The sequence below is a fragment of the Sciurus carolinensis genome, chromosome 7 (genome assembly GCF_902686445.1).
Source record: "Sciurus carolinensis chromosome 7, mSciCar1.2, whole genome shotgun sequence".
In the NCBI taxonomy this organism is placed as follows: Eukaryota; Metazoa; Chordata; class Mammalia; order Rodentia; family Sciuridae; genus Sciurus; species Sciurus carolinensis.
The window spans coordinates 33,870,925-33,892,485 of NC_062219.1; the positions used below are offsets into that span (position 1 = coordinate 33,870,925).

At 36.4% G+C, this 21,561-nt stretch overlaps 1 protein-coding gene across 16 annotated transcripts in view; it reads left to right on the forward strand.

Annotated features, from left to right (window-relative positions):
- Epb41l2 (erythrocyte membrane protein band 4.1 like 2) overlaps positions 1–21,561 on the forward strand; it is a 193,969-nt gene that overhangs the window by 126,407 nt on the left and 46,001 nt on the right. For all 16 annotated transcript variants that reach the window (XM_047557364.1, XM_047557363.1, XM_047557370.1 and 13 more), the window contains exons 6-11: positions 2,142–2,217; positions 5,838–6,056; positions 7,460–7,547; positions 11,173–11,325; positions 11,873–11,970; positions 18,109–18,281. In XM_047557364.1, the coding sequence (XP_047413320.1) occupies positions 2,142–2,217; positions 5,838–6,056; positions 7,460–7,547; positions 11,173–11,325; positions 11,873–11,970; positions 18,109–18,281 (807 nt within the window). The remainder of the gene's footprint in view (positions 1–2,141; positions 2,218–5,837; positions 6,057–7,459; positions 7,548–11,172; positions 11,326–11,872; positions 11,971–18,108; positions 18,282–21,561) is intronic.

The window sequence follows — 21,561 nt, forward strand, 5'->3', positions numbered from 1 at the left end:
TTGGAGCCAGATCTTTAAATGGCGTCATGTATTGTCTCAAAGTGGACTTAGGAAGTGAAGTTTTAGCTGTTATATTGACCTCTTTCTACCTGTGTTAAGATGGGTGAAAGAACTCTTCTTTTAATTTGTTCTGTTAGACCAGTCTCTACGATGATTTTGTTGTTCCTTTCCAGTTAACAGGCTGTTAGCAAAGATAAATATTAATCTTTGGGTTACTTTTGACAATCAACAAACTTCCTGATTCCCATTTAAAATTTACCTTAAAAACCTTTATTTTTTCAACTGTATACAAATAAGCTTATGTATATAAGGCTTACAGGTGACTAAAACAATCCATAATTAGCTGGACTATTTATGTATAGCTAGGTAAAACCAGAGTAATATGTAATTGAATTAAAATTTAACTTGAAAATTGCCAATAATAAATTTTATGTTTTCTTTTTACAAAATATGATTACGTGAGGTAATATATATGTTAATTGAATTGATGTGACCATTTTACAATGTATATACATTTCAAACATATTGTACATCATAAATATATACACTTTTTCAATTAAAATAAGTTTAGCATTCAAGGGTTTTGGAAGTATATCCTAAATATAAATTTAGTAGAAACATGCCTGTAGTCATATCCAGGCAAGCACATGCTAGTGTTAATAGCCTAGAAAACAAATGAACAAGGGACTATTAAGAAAAGATTATCAGTGATGACTTTGCTTGATTATGCAGTCACCTCAGGGAAGTGCATGTGCATACTGTGTGTACTGTGTTTGACACAGTGCTACAGGCAGTGAAACATCATGTTTCTTCATATTCATGAAGATCCTATATCCATTTACCATGTTTTAAATGTGTAAAGCAGAACTGAAATCTGTTTCTGGAGTTCAGCAGGTTTGATTTTATTAGTGGCATAGTGATGTATTGAGCCAAAATCTAACAAAAGTACTTGTTTATACATAATAGCCATTCAGTAGAGACCTGTTGACTTTTGAGTGAGAACATAGTGTACTAATGATGACAAGAACAATAGACAACATTGAACAAGAGAGTGGGATCAAGAAATTTTCAAGTCTGTAAATTAAAGATCCTGTGAGACCCTCAAATAAATTGTACACACATAGAAAATTTTCCTGTTTTTGTTGAAAAATGCTAGGGTCTTTGAGCTGAACTCTACATTTAGGCTAGTGGAATTGATTTGGGTCATTTTAGGAAAATAATATTTGCCTTCTCCCTCTCCTCCTTTTTTTCTCCTAAACAAACCAAAACATGATATAGCAAAATATTAATTAACATTAATGTATAAACAGCAATGTTTTTACTTTTAATGGGTTTCTTGACATGGTTGTTTGACACATGCATTCTTCCCTGCCCCCGCCCTTTGGTACTGGTGATGGAACCCAGGGGCACTTTACCACTGAACTACATCTGTAGTCCTTTGTATTTTTTATTTTGAGACAGTGTCTCACTGAGTTCCTGAGGGTCTTGCTAAGTTACTGAGCCTAGCCTTGAAGTTGCGATCCTCCTGTCTGAGCCTCCCAAGTGGCTGGGATTATAGGCATGCGCTGTGGAGCCTGGTGAAATACTCATTCTTCATGGCACACTGTAGAACAGTGTGTGTTATGTAAAAGTGTATACTCACACTTACTCTATAAAGTCTGGGAAATTTTTTCTCTTAAAAGTATTTCACCATTGTACCATGCTTTCCCTTTCTTGGGATCTCTTTGAACACTTCCTTTAAATCTTTAATCGTTTCCTGAATAGCTGTTGTGATTACTTTTACTCCTTTTTCCCCAACAATGTAGAGCCCGCTTCCCCTCCTGTGGGTGGAGAGTATTAGCAACTGAAGATCCTCTGTTTAAAACAAATCTCATCTCAACTGTTATGTGGAGGTTATATTAAATGTTTTATGTTATAGATCAGCATACATAACATTTGTTGACATACCAATAAACATTTATGAGAAAGTGAACTTAATAGTGGTTTATTTATGTAATTGATTTCTCTTTTTCATTTTTGTTTTATAAATGATATTCTAATAAATTCTACAAACTGATTATAGTGAAACGAGTCTGTACTATATCATCTTAAATAGTAGACCTCTTGTTTGGGTAAATAACCATGATATTTAATAATTGCAGATCTTCCTTGGCTGTTTACTTTTAATGTGAAATTTTATCCTCCTGATCCTTCTCAGCTGACTGAAGATATCACCAGGTATTTTATGTTTGCATATTAAAATGAATCTTAGAGCTCTCATTTATTTCTGTACCCTGTGGAAGTATGGTAGTAATTTCAGGATTGAACATCAAAGAAATGTTTGAGAAGTTGAGTTTTAGAAATCTTCTTGGAAATGAGTCATTTCCCAAATAGTTTTGAAACATTGCCAGTTGCAAAAAATTTGTTCATTTCTCTTTAACCTTCTGTATATATGAGTAATAAAATATTTTAAATGATACTTCTGGCAACTTTGTTTACAATTTAAATGTATATTCTTATAGTCCATATACTCTCAGAGGAAGTAAACACTCTAAATAGTTTTCTTGGCCTCCTCAAAAGCTAAGGCACCTTCTAAATGTTAATTCACACTATGGTGAAGACTTTAATCACATTTAGAGAGCCAGACCCCTGAGGTCTTCAGTTAGCACAACAGATTCTATATTATGCTTTTACAAAGACACTGATGTTCAATATTACCACTGAAGTGGTTTTTATTATATACGCCTTGTGTGCCTGTGTACTAGTCTCTTATTACAAATATGACATAAGGGTAAATGAATGAAATTATTTTAAAAACTCAATTGAACTTGTAATTTTTTTGTCCTGCTACCTCCCCTATTTCCCTGCCACAGATAAAACCCCATAAAACTAATAGGGTAGACTTTACTATGTAAATTCAATAGCCATTTTCCTTCCATCCCCTTGGCGATTATGTGGGCTATAAGAACATATGCTTAAATTGCAAGTAAAGAATTGTTCAGGAGCAAGAGAACATTTACTGATCCTGAGAGTGGTATCTAAGGACAGTGAATCAGCAAGTGCCATGACATCTTGGCCCTGCTAGACTGGTAGTAAATGAAGGTTTCTTAGCTTTGTTAAGAATAGTGTAAGAGACTGGGTGCAGTGGTGCATGCCTGTAATCCCAGTGACTCAGGAGGCAGAGGCAGGAGGATTACAAGTTCAAGGCCAGCCTCAGCAACTTACTGCGACCCTTTCTCAAAATAAAAAGTAAAAGAGGGCTGGGGATGTGGCTCAGTGGTTAAGTGCCCTGGGTTCAACCCCCAGTACCAAAAAAAAAAAAACAAAAAAAAAAAACAACAAAAAAAAAACAAACCAAAACAACCACAAAAAAGAATAGTATAAAGGGATGATTCTTATTCTTACATATTTTAAAAGGTTTTTCACATGGCTAAATAAAATTGTGTAGCATTTGTACTGTTTAGAAAACAAGAGGGTCTAACTGAAAGACTGCCTATATATGGGTCCTGTGCCTTTGATGTTCTCTGCTGGTCCAGTGTTGTTGTTGTTGTTGTTGTTGTTGTACATCAGGTTGTGTAGGTGGTTAAAAATGTGTAATATCCATGTGAGGTAGGAATGGCGGAGGTTTCTTGCCTGTATTAGAAAAATGACAGGCCCTATTTTCATTTTTACTTGATGAATAGGAATGTACTAGTATACTAAATTAATTACTATTAATTTAGCTCTGATCAAATTAGCTTTTGTAATTGCAGAGCAGTCTGCTTAAAGCATTAACCCCGACAGGTTGGCGTGTGTAGGGTCCAGAGTTGCCTTTGAAGAATGCATGCAATGGGACTTTGGGACCCAATGCTCTCTCTATACGTGCACTCTTCACTCCTTGCAGTAATTTGTTTGGAGATGATAATCCTTTGGTGGTTGTAATTTCGTTGCATCTATAAGTGCTTTGGGTTTCCATATAAATTGGGCTTGAACATTCTTCTCTCTGGTGTGAGGAATGATAGAATCTTGTGTGCTAACTCAAGGCCTCAGGTGCAGCATGAGACCAGCCACCTGCTGCCTAAGTGTGATTAGTTACCATGATGTAAATGAATATTTAGAAGGTAGAGTAGTTTTTGAAGATGTGAGGAACACTACTCAGAATAATGTCCAAAGAATGCTTTTTCATGTGATGTTAAGGAAATATAGCTAGAAAATTCAGGGGCTTCTTGCTGATTTTTGTTTGAAGTTTTTAGGACTTAAGACTTTGAAAACAGAGGAAAGGACCAATGTGAAAAGTAGTGACAATAACATAAAAAGAAGCAGCAAGATGAAATCTTTGTGTTAAGATCTCAAAGTGCCACAAAATGTGGAGAACTAGCTCTATATATTACTGGTTAAGAACTGGAGGGAAACCTGGTACCACAGTTTAAGATTTCATTTTCTAAAGTAGGTACAGTTATGTTCATGTTGTTCTGCAGGTCAAGGAAACATATAATCATCCTTAAAAGAGAGCTTCTACAATGAATAAAAATACTCAGACTGCAGTACTAGTGAGATGACTTTTATTTTCAGGAACTTATCGAGCACTTGATTTGCTAACTGTGGGACCACAGTGACGAGATATGCCTTGCCCATTGGTAGATCTGGGTGGTGATTCAGGTCTAACCGAACTGGAACTTGGTGGGATGAGGTCTCAGACTCATGAACAGAGACCTGGCTCAGAAGCCACCATGCCTCTGAACCTATCAGGTAGAGTACAGGAAAAGGATCAGGCTCTAAAACCTAGGTCAGGCAAAAATGACCACAGGAAGAGGGTAGTCACTCACCAGCAGGAATGACAGTCTCTTAAAAAAAAAAAAATCTTCAGGAATGAGGGACTGCCATCTATTTCAGAGGGGTCAGTGGTGACCCTAGCAAGTGATGAAATTTGAGAGCAGAAAATCTTGTTTTATGATCTCACCAAAAGGAATTGATAACAAGACTGAAAAGAAGAAAAATCCCCATAGGATATGTATCACGTGTTTTTGCATGTTAATTTAGTGGAAAGCAAAAATTCTTTTATAACTGTGTAGTAAGCCATTTGACGCATTGAGAATTGCTCTTAATATTATAACTACTAGTTATTGATTTAGGTACCATGCCAGGTATTTTATTTGTAGTATTTCATTTTTACCATCACCTTCAAAGGAAGGTAGAGTTTGTCCCATTTTTACAAGCAGCAAATTAGCTCAGGGTCACAAGAAGTCAGCTATCTGACTTAACAAGTTTGTATGCTTTCTACTAAAAGGGGCTAGCTGCCTCTTTAGATAAGTGAGTGTCAAGAGCTTCAAACTATATTTAATTATAATTGATACTAAAGACATCTCAGGAAAAAAGAATATGAAATATTAATATGAAAAGGGTAGAGATGATCAAGAGTGGGTGAAATTGTCTTTTCTTGCAAGTATGAGAGTGCAGTGTTTTTTTTTTTTTTTTTTTTTTGAATTTCATTAATCTTTACAACTTTTAAGAAGTGTGCTCCTTTTTATTATGGTTTTAAATCCACAGAGACAGTTGAAGTCTTTGAATTTTTAACTTTAGCCACAACACTCTTTATTGTAATAGTAATCATAGACTTAAGTATTACCAGACTAGCAGTTCAGAATTTCCTTCTCTTAATTAGTCTTCTGGACTTAGTTTCTATAAATAAGTCATAAGTTGAGGAGACCAAAGAACAAGGTGAGACTTTTTAATCAGAAAAGACTATTTTTGCTGTGAATATGATGAATATAATGTATGTAGTATATGTTTATTTTCAAAGAAATATTAGAATTTAAGGAGTCACGAGTGCTTCAGGGTTAACTAGTTATTCTCCCCTGACCCTTTGCTCTTCTTCACAGATACTTCTTGTGCCTTCAGCTCCGAAAAGACATTGCCTCTGGCCGCCTGCCCTGCTCCTTTGTGACTCATGCCCTTCTGGGCTCCTACACACTGCAGGCTGAACTTGGAGACTATGATCCAGAAGAGCATGGCAGTATTGACCTCAGTGACTTCCAGTTTGCCCCCACACAGACTAAGGAGCTGGAAGAGAAGGTGGCAGAGCTGCATAAAACTCACAGGTCTGTTGATCTCTTGCTGGAGAGAGAATAGCCATGGTAGATTTATAGTTTGTTTTTGTAACCCTTGCTGGTTATTCGAGTATTGTTTCTGAGATTAGTCAGTTTTTCCTTTAGGAGCTTCACCCAGACTGATCAAGATGATCTGCAACCCTTGAGATTCTCTTTCATTGTTTTTAGGACTATATGAGAGTTATGTGCATGAAACTAAATGCCTTCATTTTTTTAGAAAAATGTACTTTTCCATGTGACATTTTCTTGTCTCTGTCCCCAGTCTCATCCCTTAGCACATGTACAGAAAGCAAATATACCCACAGATTGTTGGCATTTACATTTCTTCTGTCTTTCAATTATTTTTATTACTATATTTTATTAGAAAGCCTGGGGAATAATGAGGCCTTGGAGTTTGATTAAGAAGTGTGGGTGGTGATGGGTGTAGGAATAGTAACTGAAGTGTCTGATTCCAAGATCACAGAAGTTACCCCTTTAGTTTAAGTAAGGATTACTTAAATTAATAGCATATACGTTTAGAGTAAGATTATATCTATGTGAAAAGAAAATGGATATTTTACACTAGTTTTTATAACTTTAGCTACAAAATTATAAATTGTTTTATGTTGTAAAACTAGTTTTAAAGTAGTGACTAAAATGATTTGAAAGAAACTTTCAGAGAATCAGAAATTTTAAATGGGACACATTAATTGACTGCTTCAAAAAATGATAAATGGAACATTTGACTCAATATTTTCTTGTTAACTTTATTTACATTCTATTCAACAGACATTTATTCTATAATTCAAATTTGAAATGTCAGATGCTAAAATGCCATGGGTATTATGAAGGCTCATGGGATCTAGTCTTGTCTGCCAGGAGCTCAAAACTTGTTTAGGTGGGGACATAGAATGGAATGGAAATAATTTTGGAATGAAAATAATATTAGTATGAACAGACTATGATAGGTGTTGTTTATCACAGGTATAAAATCAAATACAAGTAATTCTGGTCTGTCTTTTGATCAAGCCTAGCACAATTAAACTGAGAAATAAGAAATAGTCTCTTTCAGAAAAATGAAATCACTATATTTTATTCTCAGTTAACTTACATTGTACCTGTTATTCCTAGAGCTTTTTTCCCCTAATAGAAATAATCAAAATCATCATTTTAAGATAAAAAGGATAAAGATGGACATGTGCCGTCTTGCAGAGTTGATTAAGATTAGAAGATCTTAAGAGGAAATACTAGAGCTCCAGAGAGGAGTCTCCTTACCTGTTTCCCATGTCTCTGCAAATTTAGCTGCATTAACTGCCTCTAACTCAGACACTCCAAGACCACATACCCCTTCCCCCATTTTGAATGAATATATTTTCATCTGCCAATAAGATAATGCTGTTTCTTTTGATTCCCAGGGGTTTATCTCCAGCACAAGCTGATTCTCAGTTTTTAGAAAATGCAAAGAGGCTTTCCATGTATGGGGTTGACCTGCATCATGCCAAGGTAAATGCGTTGGGGAGTAGCTTCAGAGCAGTTTATTAATTGAAAATTTGAAAAGACTCCAGTGTTAGAATAGTCTAGTTTGCTTTGGAAAAAGACCTTTAGCCTTCACTTCAGGATCTTTGTAATATTTCTTCCGTGATTAATTGAGGTTCATGGTTGTGGGAGGCATCTTTTATTCTGTCATGCTTTCTTCTTTTCCTTGTCCTTCGTTAGTACTCTTTCACTGGTACTCGTCATAAGACTCACATTGTCAGTCTTTCCTCCCTTGTCGTCTTACCTTGGCTAATTTTTTTAAAATATTTTTTTAAAGTTGTACATGTACAAGGTATCTTTATTTATTTTTATGTGATGCTGAACTCAGTGTCTCACACATCTTGGGCAAGTGCTCTACCACTGAACTACAATCCCAGCCCTACTGTGGTTAATTCTGAGGCCCAACTTTTGCTAGGCCAGGCTCTGGACTATTGCAGCTTCCTCTGTCTTCTGTTTAGGAAGGAGTGTGCCATTTTTAGCAAGTACAAAAGGACAAAAGCAAGGAGACTTCCTAGATTTGGAATTTTCCCTGTGTGAAACTAAAATAGGCTGATCTAGGCTCCAGGTGATGAAACAACTTCAGTCTCATTTCAGAGGCAGAAAAAGAATGGAATAATGAAGACATGTGATAGGATAAGGTGGGGTTAGTTTGGGAAGAGTTGGGTAACAGACATCACCTACATCTTGATTGCAGCTTAGATGATCATGGAGTGGTGAGAATTGGCAAACACACCAAAAAACTCTACTAGGAGTTGAAATTAATCCTTCTAGCCCTTGAGTATTTTTCAGTTCATTTTCTATATGGTGAGGTTAGCCAAGAAGTAATAAGGGAGGGAGGAGAGAATATGTTTGGGTCCAGATAGATACCCCATCTCCCTGACAACACATCTCTTTTTAAACCTGTTACTCTTGTCATATTTAATTTTTTTTTCTTCCTGGTGCTGAGGATTGAATGTGGCTTTGTGCATGTGAGGCAAGCACTCTACCACTGAGCTACAACCCCTGCTATCTATAATTCTTACATCTCTCTTTACTCTGTGGGTCGTTAGTTAGAAGTTGAATCATAGATGGCAATACTGCAAGGTTTTAGGATTCTTGTTTTTCAGTGTTTTGTCTTAGAAAAGTACAAAGTTGCAGACTCCATTGCAAGTATGTTGGCAGTTTTTGCTATGTAGTTGTGAGCAGAATTCTTGTGAGCAGAATTCTTTAAAAGAAAAATTGGGAGTACCATTTGTACCATTTATTCATTCTCTTCATCATCTGTTAGACTCATTTGATAATATTTGATGAGCATGATTTGTGATTCATGGAAAAGAATATCTGTAACAGTTTAAAGGAACTTTTCATGTAGTTTAAAGTTTTGTACTTTTCTAAAGTATTTCTCGCTGCATTGAGATCAGATTTTGTTTCTTTTTTTATTTGAAGAGTTCTTAATGGCATACTCAAGTTAGGAGAAGTTGAAGATTGTTGACTAGAAGGATTCGTGACAAAGGGAAATGGAAACCACAAGAGTACTTTTATAATAAGGGATTATAACAGCAACCCTCTTTTATTTGTTTATTTTTATTTGTGGTGCTAGAGAGTGACCCCAGGGCCATTCATATACTAGGCAAGCACTGTATCACTTAAGTATAATCCCAAGCCAACAGCAACCTTCTTAAGCCCCCAGGTCCAAAGGGGACAGGGAAGAGAGTAGTTGCCAGAATCCAGAAGGACTGATGTGTCTAGAGAAGGCTGCCTTTAGAGGAGCCCTCATGAGAGCGACACAGCCAGCCTGATGTGACCACACAGGGAAGGAATCTGGTTATTAAATCCCAGACTTCCCTGTTCTTGTGCCACCACTCATATCATGAATCTGCTAGGCATGGAATCCTCTTGGTATATCCTTATGGAGAAGTTTCCTCAAGGGGCAGTGAGCAAGCCAGGGAGGCTGTTCCTTTTTATTCAGTCTTTTTTTTTTTGACTCTGTTACTGAGTGGTATAACTCAGACATGGAGGATTAAGACACATTTTTTTTCCTTTTAATTTTATTCCCTTTCTCTGTAATTTCTATTCACACAAGTACTTACTGATCATTCTAAAACAATAAGTAGAGCAACTAAAAATCAACCAATTTACTTGAATACGGGTGTGTTTATTTTTAAGTCAGATAAAATAGCTTCCTTGTCCTGTCTGAAGATTGCTCCAGACCAGAGATGGCTTTGTTCAGTGTTTCAAATGAGGGTTGCTCCCGGTTGTGGTAAGAACATGCTGTCTTGAGCCATCTCTCGCCTTGCTGCCTTTGGCCATGGGCAGTGAAGTTTTTGGCAAATATACCCTTTGGGTCTGGAGCCAAGTAGCTTGGGCACCTGGGTCTGATTTACCCCAGCTTTTTATGCTTTATTCCTAGAGAGAGTTGTAGATGCCAGGGTAAGTACCAAGAAAAGCATCATATAGATTGGATTCCTTTTTTCTTTTGCAGTCTGCGCAGGCTGGTCTCATATAACTTTGTGTACTTATATATCAATTGTTCAAAAGTCATAGCAGAGAAAGAAATTTCATCACTTGCCTAGTACCATACTTTTTATTTTAAAATATTTTCTAATATAAATTGTTTTTGATTCTTAGTAATAAGAGTCAAAATGTTATGCTTTTCATGAATTGGAATGTAGACTAAATATAATTGTCCCAACTTTTTTTTGTGAGAATTTGTTCCAACTTGTTAATGATTTCTGAAAATGTGAATACCTCTGAAGAGTACATGCTAGTTTTAGATATCTTGTTGAGATCCCCTTCAAGATGAACAGTGATGTGTGAATTTTGAATATTGTACACATTAGATCTTCAGCACTACTTGAAATGTGAGGAGACAGTTTTTCACTTATGTCTGTAAGTTTATTTGTTTTAAAAAATCTTTCAGATTTGAGATTATTTTACATTGTCATGTATTTTCAAATTAAAGCTCTGGGGAAAGAAAATAAGTTCAAGAGTCTGCAGTCCTCTGAAATACATTGGTCAAAGGAGTGCCAAATGAGGACTGGATGCCAGCACTTTGATATTGAAAAATTGCTTGAAGAAGTCAGAGATTTCAATTTTAATTTGAATGCTCTCAGGCTAGAGAAGTTTCTGTGAGGGATTGGTGTTTTGCCAAATGTAGTCATAATTTTAACAGCTATTGGCTAGCATCATAAAGTTGCCTAAAGTCAAATGGCTGAGCATACTTAGGGAAGCCAACAGACTGCCCTGAGGGCTGGAATTGTCTCCAGGGAACCTACTTTATCATCTGCAATCTGGCTTTATATCTAAAGCCAGTTGTGTTTCTGTTCTTTCCTGTTAGCTCTTCACAGAGCTTGAGAATGTCTGGATTATGCCTTTTGAAGAAATACTGTGTTCTGTAGTTAATGTTGTCATATTTCTTTGGCAAAGCAAACCCACATCTTAAAGATGAAAATATTTAAAATATATATGCAATCTGTTGCCATCACTACCTGCACTAGCATTTTGTATACAAACCTGTTGGCATTCCTGCTCATGGTTTGAGGGGGGCTAGTGAGCCCTCTGATCTATATAACTTTTGTAGTTCTAATTGTGGTCCCATGATTGTGGTTGACAGGACTCAGAAGGTGTGGACATCAAGCTAGGCGTGTGTGCTAATGGGCTTCTCATTTATAAAGATAGACTGAGAATCAATCGTTTTGCTTGGCCGAAGATCCTGAAAATTTCTTATAAGCGCAGTAACTTCTACATTAAAGTTAGGCCAGCAGAGGTAAGTAATGTCCTGTACCCTTGTTATATCTAATCAGTTGTCAGTGTTTCCTTTTATTAAAAAGAGCTAAATAAATTATTTTCCACTAAAGTCATGAGGATAAGAACTATTCTTTATTCTTCTAAAATGGTCATGGGTTCTTGATAAATTTATATATGCATGCTCCTCTAGCTAAAAAGATTCAACCACCATGTCTTACACAGAAAAGAAGAAGTAATATATGCCTGGCACATAATGGGAACTCATTTTTTTCCTTTTGAATCAGTTGGTGGAGGAGTAAATAGGTGATAAAATGCATTTTAGTGAACAGTGAAGAATAGTGGTTTATGTGAGTAGTTAATACTTGCTTTTCATAGAAAATAGAATTGCAGTCTATGAAAAATTCATTTTTTATGATTATGTTAGATATATATGATAGATATAGATAGATCGATCTATCAATCTATATATAAAGAATTCCTACAGAAACAACTGAATTCATGTTTATCAGTAACTTCTAGTCAGTGCTTAAGAAGATATGCTAATCTATTTTATGGATTTGTTTCAGCTGGAGCAGTTTGAGAGCACCATTGGGTTCAAACTGCCAAACCATCGGGCAGCAAAAAGGCTATGGAAAGTGTGTGTGGAGCATCATACTTTCTACAGGTAACTTAAAGAAGTCACCTTGGAATTGCTGTTGGTGCCTGCATGGATCAGGAGTGGTAGTGGCTAGCACAGCAGATGCACCAGTCCCCCGCCTTAGGGTTTTTTCTTTCCTTGGTGCCATGTTTCATCTGTCACATGGGTCTGTTCCCTTGTCCTTTTCTGTTGTCTAAGGCCATGCTGTGATCTGTCTTTGCAGTTGCCCAAAATTTTGTTTTGTAACTGTCACCCCTTTCCTTCCACGACCGCCATATTTATTGCTCCCTGAGTGCTGCCGTTCTTCCCACTGTCACTCATCTTAGGTTTGATGCAGATCGGATCTCTCCTGGCTTCACTTCTTGCCCAAACCAGCCTTAACCCTGTGGTCTGTCCCTTAGGCTGTTTTGTCAGGAGTGCTCTAACCTCTGCCCTTTTTGCATATCCACTTTCCTAAGCTGGTACTTGATTAATTCTCTGTTCCCACCTCACCACTTCAGTACCTGTGCTGTAAAGTGCTATCTTAAGTAGAACAATTAGGGTGATACAAGAAACTATTTATAACAAAACAATGGCACACCTCTGTGGATTAATGCTATTACAGATAAGTAATTTCTCAGAGTAGGTGAATCCTCAGTGCTCCTAGGCAGTCAGTCCTTACATGCCCTTTGATATCCTAAATATTCCTATTCTAGAATCACTAGGTCCACTTACCTTTCCCCTCAGGTACTCCCCTTTGTGTTGTGTGCTTAGAGTAGAAATTTTAGGTCATGAGCACCTTCTCTTCTGCCCTTTTGCTTATAATTAGGCATCATTTCCCTTCCCTGACATTCATTGTTTTCCTCCTTTCCTGTCCCAAGAAAAGGATAGTTATTCCTCTGCTTTGAACCCTTATTTCATGCCTCCCAAGAAGATCCCGCCAGGTAAATTGGTTACTTTCCTAGCGGGTGCCTTTGACTTGACCAATGAACGTGTTCATGTCTTGCTCCATTAAGAATCAAAATACCTCCCTGTAACCATCTTTGTCTTGTATCCTACCTCCTTTTGTACTTTCCTTCAGCAGCAGATTTTTAACAAGTAGGTTTGGTTACCTTTATTTCCTCTATTTTCTGTTACGATGGTCTATAGAACTATATATCTTGGCCCTTCATTTTTAAGATTTTTGCTGTGTACTATTCCCACCACCTTCTAGCTTTGTACCTGGTAAGTTACTCAACCTCTTTGTGCTTCAATTTTATCTTTCAGGTAAGATGCCAACAATAGTAATATCTAATTATTGAATTGTTTTGAAATTTAAATGTGATTATACATGTGAAACAAACTAGAACCATTTCAGGTGTATAATAATGTTTATCATTATCACCATCACCACCACCCTCATGCCATCATTATTAATTTGGTACCACAGTGTGATATTTTTAAAAGCAAATTATCAACTAGTACAAATGTCTTTTTCTTGATGTTAAGTTGAATAGATTTGTTTTCAAAACTATTCTAACATATCCGTGTTAGAGGAGAAATATAAGTCGTAAACTATCCTTGAATCACCCTGACTCAGTTACACTCATCATAGATGAGTATTTCTTCAAAAGGCATAGATTTGAAAAGTTGATTTCTCTTGGTAGTCATAACACATTTCTCCCATGAGACCATAAACCTGCTTCTTATAAAACCAGTACATAACATTTATGTCATGGATCTAGGCTGGACAGGCGGCAGGCTTCCCTATCAAATAATGATAGTAAAAGCAATCATCCTTTTAGAAATGACAAGTGCTAACATTCCCTGAACATTCATATTATCAGACACAGAATCCATTGCTTCATATTGCAGCAGCTATTTGTTCCTCACCACAGTGGGGACCTAGCTTTTTGACTCCAAGTCACACACTCCTCATTCTGCTCTTCTCTCCCTCTCAAATGGTTCTAGCAGGAGTTTCTGAGATGTATTAGCCTTGCAAAAACCTCAGAGTCCCTCCAACTTTTTTGCTAATGTATCACAGGCTCCATTCTAAAACTAGACTGATTTATTTCTGCAAACTTTTAAGATAATGGTACATAAAAGTATTTTTATATTTATACACGTTCATAAAATCTTAACACAGGGCAAATCATAATGTGTCTGCAGAATGCTTTAAAATAGGCCAGTGAATTTTGTTGTTTTAGTTTATCACAAAAGGTGCATATTTCTTTAGAAATTTACAAAGGCTTATAGATTGAAGCAGTTTAAAAAACTGATCATTCTATTCATTGATAGTCTACTAGACTAATATTAGTAAAACGAGGATATAATAATAAGGTTGCTACCATTACTTGAACATTTGATAGAGCCTGTCACTATTCTAAGTGCTATATGGGGATTAATTCTTTTAATCTTTACAACAAATTTTATGGGGCAAGTGCTATTATTTTCCCTCTATATATTCAAAAACAGAAGTTAAGAAGGATGTTCATGATTATGTAGGTAGTAACATGTGGAGTTGGTACTGTGGCTCCTAGTGCTCACATGTGCATCTGCTGTGCCATGCTGCCCAATTATATCTGCAGCGAATATATCTTCCTGTCTTTTTTTTCCCCACTGCTTTTGTTGTTGTTCTATATGTATCTGAACAAGAGATAAGCATGAATTTTTTCTAGCTAGATATTAAACTGCTTCTTAAACTTGGCATCCTAGGACCAGAATAATCTTAAGTACGTCAATGCCATCATATGCATCATAGAGGAAACCTATGCAGTAGTCATGATTAACTTTAGTAATTTATATGTGGCTTTTTAAAAATGTTCCTTTATTTTCCATCCAGAGATAAACAATAATGATGTTTAATTTATCATGGCAGGATAAATTACATTTAAATGGCAACTAATCATATGACCATTACCTTAAAAAAAGACTAAAGTAATGTGATTCTATAGAATTATTCTCAGTAGATAAATATCCCAGTGCTATGGTTTAGATATGAGGTGTCCCCCAAAATCTCATGTGTTAGACAGTGCAAGAAAGTTTAGAGGTAAAATGATTGGGTTATGAACCTCAACTTATTCAGTGCATTAACCCAGTTGAGTGGATTAACTTGGTGGTAATCATAGGTAGGGTGTGGCAGAGAAGGTAGATCATTGGGAGCATGCTTTTGGGGTGTATATATTATCCCTGTTGAATGGAGCAGTCTGTGCTTTTTGGTCCCATGCTCTGAGTTCCCTTCCTCCTCCGTACCCTTACATCCTGGTGTTCTGCCTCACCTCTGGTCCAGAGCAGTGGTGTTGACCATCTGTAGGCTGAGACTTCTGAAGCCTTCGAGCACCAAAGAAATTCCTGCTCTAATTGTTCTCATCAGGTCTTTTAGTTGCAGTAGCCAAAAAAACCCTACTAAAACACCCAACCTATATAAATAAGAGGTCATCTTCAAAATTTGAGGGGAAAGAACAAAACCAACACTTTCATTTTAAAAAGCCTGTTTTATTAACTGTTTTATGTTTTATCAAATTAAAGCAAAAACCATGTGGTTCTTATAGTGTATCAAAAGGTAAATGGCTTATTGCCAACTTTCTTCCCAAAATTTCTGACACAAGAGAACGCAAAAGGTTTCCTTCAATGGTGTGACTACAACACTGGGAAACAGCACTGAAGAGCCAGGTGCAGTGGCACCTCCCATAGTCCCAGCTACTAGGCAGAGTCACTTGAACTCATACCAACCTGGGCAGCATAGCCATAGCCTGTCTTGAGAGAGGGAAGCTGGGCCTGGCGGCGCATGCCTGTAATATCAGCAGCTGAGGCAGGAGGATCACAAGTTTGAAGCCATCCTCAGCAACTTAGGGATAAGTAAAAAGTAAAAAGTGCTGGGGATGTGGCTCAGTGGTTAAGCACCCCTGGGTTCAATCCCCAGTACCAAAAAAAAAAAAAAAAAAAAAAAAAACACTACAGGATAGGTACATAGGCATGATCTTTGGAGTTTTCCAGATTCTTCCATTCAAATGCCCTCATATATGAGTAAAAGGTGAGAGTGGGGGTGTCCTCCTTTGTATTCATTAACTATCTAGCGTATACAGGTTCTAGCACAGATCCATGTGAAAAAGTTACATAAACTAATAATTAGAAAGTTGGGAAAACACCAGTGGAAATTTTCTTTAGAAAATATTTTCTGAAGGGTGGGAATATAGCTCAGTTGTTAGAGTGCTTGCCTTGCAAGCACAAGGCCCTGGGTTCAAACCCCAGCACCACAAAAAAAAAGAAAATGTTTTCTGAGCCTGATTAGTTTCTTGATGGTTTTAAATTCAGTTCATTTTGTAAAAGAAGAGACAGGTTAAACCTTTAAAAAGATATATCCCTTTTTATATACATATTCTTTAAATACTTTAATAATTCCCCAAAGCAGACAACCTGTTTGTAGTTTTAGAAATTTTGTTCTGGAGATTGTCTTTTAGGTTATCAATGCACATTTCTTCTTTGAGAATTTCTCTTTTTTCCTCTAGTTGATGAATCAGTAACTATATAGTATACTTTATGAATAGACTGAAATAAAGATAAGTGTGATTAGGCTAACCTGGATTTAAGGAGTATAAGGATTTCCCAAACAGTGCTGCACTTATGAGCTTACCAGAGAGACTCCTTCCTGCAACTTTTTTTTTTTTTTTTAATTAGCAGATCACTGTTTTCTTAATGGTAAATTCTTAGATTGTACTTAGGTGAATTGCTAGATAGGAAATCCCTGCCATTCAACCCATCAGGAAACAGTGCAAGGTAAATGGCCACATTTCTCATCCTAGTTGTTTGTTACTTATGATCAGCTGATCAGCGTGCTGGGACTTTTTTTTCCTTTTTTCTTTCCTGGGGTCGGGTTACTGGGGATTGAACTGGGGCACTTGACAATCACAGAACCACATCCCCAGCCCTGTTCTGTATTTTATTTAGAGACAGGGTCTCACTGAGTTGCTTAGCACCTCGCTTTGGCTGAGGCTGACTTTGAACTTGTGATCCTCCTGCCTCAGCCTCCAGAGCTGCTGGGGTTACAGGTGTGCACCATTATACCCAGCATGCTGGGACTTAGAGCATGACTAGGGGGTTCTTTTTTGGTCCAAATTTCTACTATTCTGGCAGTCTGTTTTAAGAATATGCACCTTTTTCCAAAGTACAATTTGAGGTACACTTCTGTTTCCTACATGAACAGATTCAAACCAAGAAAAATTCAGAAATTTATCAATTTAATTCTACATACTGTTTTTCTGGGTGAATAATGTTTTCAGAATCTTGAGTTAATATGGGATTGCCTTTCATATTTATTATATATAGCTTACCTTGACTTGGATCTCTTCATTGCAAATTAAGCAAAAAAAAAAAAAAAAAAAAATTGAAGGTCTACAAACACTTGAAATGATTTAAAAAATCTTTATTAAGAAATCACGTTTCCTTAGAAAATGAAAGGGAAAGTTTTGGTAGAGTTCTCCATATTCTTGAATTGTTAGCTAGCATCATATTTAATAAATTGTGTAAGAACTCTGAGATCTTTTTGTTAAGATATTTTATCAACTCTTGATCAAACAATGAAAATAAGATAATTTCAGTTGTATTCCAGAAAAGATTGGCTTATTGACTGAAAACACGTACAAGTCTGGAAGAATTTGACGTGAAAAAAGTTTGACTTAATTCATTATGAACCCAGGGCTTACACAGTAGAATTGTGTTGGCAGTAAATGATGTTAGTCATCTCTACAGATCCACTGTGTGTTCTGTTCTTCATGGGAAAGAATCATTTGATGAACAGATTCTCGGGTTAGTTGTTTTTTTCCCAGGAAAAATAGGCATAAATATTAAGAATTACTAATGTTAATGGATTGCTACTTGGCACTTATAGCTAGGAGCAAGAATTCAGACATATGTGTTTATATAAGTGATTTAATCTAACACAAATAAATAACCCTTGATATACACTGAGAACAGCTGTTCTTTTGCTCAGGTTGAAAAAAATATTTTTTATGAATATTTTGTTTTCATGAGTATGACTTTATCACTATGGTAAAGCTACATATGTAGGAGCGTTCATAAATAATTTTTCTTTTTATTAAAAGGTGGCATTGTTTTTGAATCATACTTAAAAAGATTAAAATACATAATTTTTAAAGTTTTTTTAAAAATTCATAAAGTTTAGTTTTACTCCCCGTTTTTCCCCTGTAGACTTGTGTCTCCAGAGCAGCCACCAAAGGCCAAGTTCCTGACCTTGGGGTCCAAATTCCGCTACAGTGGCCGTACTCAAGCGCAGACCCGCCAGGCAAGCACCCTCATAGACAGGCCGGCACCACACTTTGAGCGTACCTCTAGTAAACGGGTCTCCAGGAGTCTAGATGGAGGTAAACACTTTTATGATAATTTTGGATTTCATTCTTTTTACTCTAATCCAGTGTGGTCGGAAAATGTTGAACTAGTTAATAAGATCATCAGAAATATCCTAGAAGGATAGCCATTTTTTTTTCCAGTAAATAAAATGGTCTTATACTTAGAATAAAAGAGCGTTGTAGTGTTTTGAAGTTATCGTTCTGAACATACATCGTATTGTTAATGCACTCAAATGTTTCTTTAAGAGTACTTATTTGTGTTCATTAGATGTTGGATGAACATGTCTTTATTGACTTGAATGTGATGTTTTATGTGGTTTAATTTCTTAAATTTATTAATAATGAAATGTAATTCTAAGGTTTTTTTGTATGTTAGCATATGAACCTCCATTTAAATGAAACAGAAAGCATTTAAACATAAAACATTTGTAGCACCATCTAATGATGGATTACTCTCACTGAAGCTTACCAAACTTTCCAGGGTATGAGAAACTGTTCACATCTTCAAAGGATTAGTTTTTAATATAGTATTTTACCAAAAACAAAGGAAATATAATGTGTTCATTGCATTTGTTCTTTAATCTCAGAGGAGGTATGTATAATTACAAGTATGTTTTCCTACTGGCTTTCTAATAAGCTACATATTATGGTTTATTTATGTAAATTATATGTGGGAATAAGTTGATGTTGTTTTTAAAGAGCTCTATCTATCCATCCATCCATCCATCCATCCTTACCCTCCTGCCCTCCTTACCTGGGATTGAACCCTGGCAGTACTTAACCACTGGGTTAACCATATCCCCAGCCCCCCACTACTGCCCGCCCCCTTTAAATATGTAGAGAACAGGGTCTTGCTGAGTCACTTGGGTCCTTGCTAAATTGCTGAGACTGGTTATAAACTCTCAATCCTCCTGCCTCAGCCTCCCCAAGCTGCTGGGATTACAGGTGTGTGTCTCCATGCCCAGCTATAGATAGATCTATCTTATTACCTGGTCATTGTGGAATTAATAGTAGATTTCCTATAAAAAGCTAACATTAAGTTTCTACTAGAATGCTTTATGAAGGACTTTTTTTTTTTCTCTTTCTACGTAATAGAAATTGGTATGGTCAGTTTTCTACTAGAAATAGTTTCCCAACATTTTCATTTATATTTGATAGTAATGTGCAATTTGAAAACTTTATTATGCTACTGTTCATTAGCAAAAAAAGGGGTTTTATTGTTGAAGTTTAAATTTTTTTAAAGTATGAATTTGAACAATTTGTATTTTAAATAATTAGGTAAAACAGATCAACCAGACATGCAAACAGATAAAAATGCTCTTTAGTGTGAAGGGTTGATACCCACTGGTCTTGATTACTTTTCCTAGAAAATAATTTGGGAAACAAATAGAGGTAGACACATGGAAATATTTCCCAGGATTTGTTGGTGGGCATTTTTTATATAGTTACTAATCCTGAGTTTAGAGAGTCTTCATAAAATCTTATGAGGCCTCACAAAAATGTGCAAGGGAACCATGACTGTACTTCAAATGAGTGTCCACATTTCCAAATATAGTGATTTAAATTCAGTGAATTATTAATCAACAGCTGAGTACTTTTCCAAGTAAATCTGAAAAATGTGCCAGCCCATCTCTCATATCTTGCCCCTTGCCACAGAGAATTTATACAAGTGCTGAATAAATGCAATCACTGTTGTTTAATGCCCTGAGAGAAATCATTGCTCTCCCCAGAACACTGTCTTCAGCCTTTGTTTTAAATTGTGAGGCTCTGTAACTTTTATATTGTAAGTATTAGACTTTAAAAAGAGCAATAAACCAGTACGTTTTCTTTGCGGTATATACATCATGCTCAGGGAAACTCACCATCTGTTTGGGAAGTTAGTGCAGAGGGTTCTAAGAGTCTGTATCTGAAAACAATGATTTTTACAAGTAAAAGCTACAAACGTGGCACAGTAATCCATTATTTTTCCCTTTGTGTTTTGGACACTGTAATTCATCAGATGGGCAAGTCGTCAAAAGGATTATTGTGTTATCTTGAAAAATAGGAGGCTTTTCATGCCAGTACATGACCAGACAGCCAGTGAACTCTTTGGTCTAGAGTGTAATCTGGTACTGAGTTTTATTTTCTCCACCATCTTTATTAGTATACCTTTTTTGTTGTTGTTGATATGTGTTGTATTTTCTTTTTTCATTTTACTTTTACTTTTTAAAGTAGGCTAGAATAGTTTAGGTATATAAATAATCATTACTTTAAAGTTTGGCAAATTAAATCCTCTAGTGATTATATGAAAAGTACAATCAATGTGAAGACCAAATACAAAATGAAAACCAACCTAGAACAGTTGTTTTAAAACAGTGAGACTCTTCTGAGATTAGAGAATTGAACCTAAAAAGAGGCAAATCATTCATGTAAGAACACTAACAACCAAGGTGCATTTGTTAGTGGGGGAACCACTGATTTTCTACAAGTGGAAAATATAAGCCGGGGCACTATGTACATAGTGTCACCGGGGAAAGAATGTCTTTTGGAGGAAGAACCAATTCACTTGAAATTTGAAGGATGAGAGAGAGGCAGCCATGAGAAAAGTGGGAGATGGTAAACCATTCCAGGTAGTAGAAGTGTCAGGACTGAAGTTTATAAGGTGAGGGAGAGCTTAATACATTCCAGAAACAGAAAGAATGCAAGCCTAATCAGAGGTTAGTAAGTGCCTGGAGAGGTGGGCTGTGTTCTGGTCATGCAGGTCCTTGCCGGCCATGGTAAAGAATGTGGATTTTATTCTACCTGCTCTAAGAAACCATTGAAGGGTATGAATGTTCACACAAGCACAGAAGAGCATGATGTTACCTTTCAAAAAAAAGAATCATTTAGCAATAGTCCAGGTGAGAGTGATGGTGGTCTTATTGTGAGTGGAAGTAGTCTAGTTAGCCATTCCACACTTGCAGGTTAGGCTCAGCGCCTGGGCCTGCAAGTTTCTTGAGTTCTATGAAAGTGTTTTAAGGCCTGAAAAAATTATTGGTCTTCTAAATACAAAAAGAAAACTGCAACCTGAAATGGTTTAAAAGACATTCATTCATATTTCATTTGACACCATTTCTAGGTCACATTTTCACATTTTACAATAACTCCTGACTCTCCTGGGTGCTTAGAAATCATAATCAGCTGGGTGTGGTTTCCATATCTGTAATCCCGGCTACTCAAGAAGCCAAGTCAGGAGGATCACAAGTTCAAAGACAGCTTCAGCAGTTTAGCGAGGCGCTAAACAACTTAGTGAGAACCTGTCTCAAAATAAAAAATA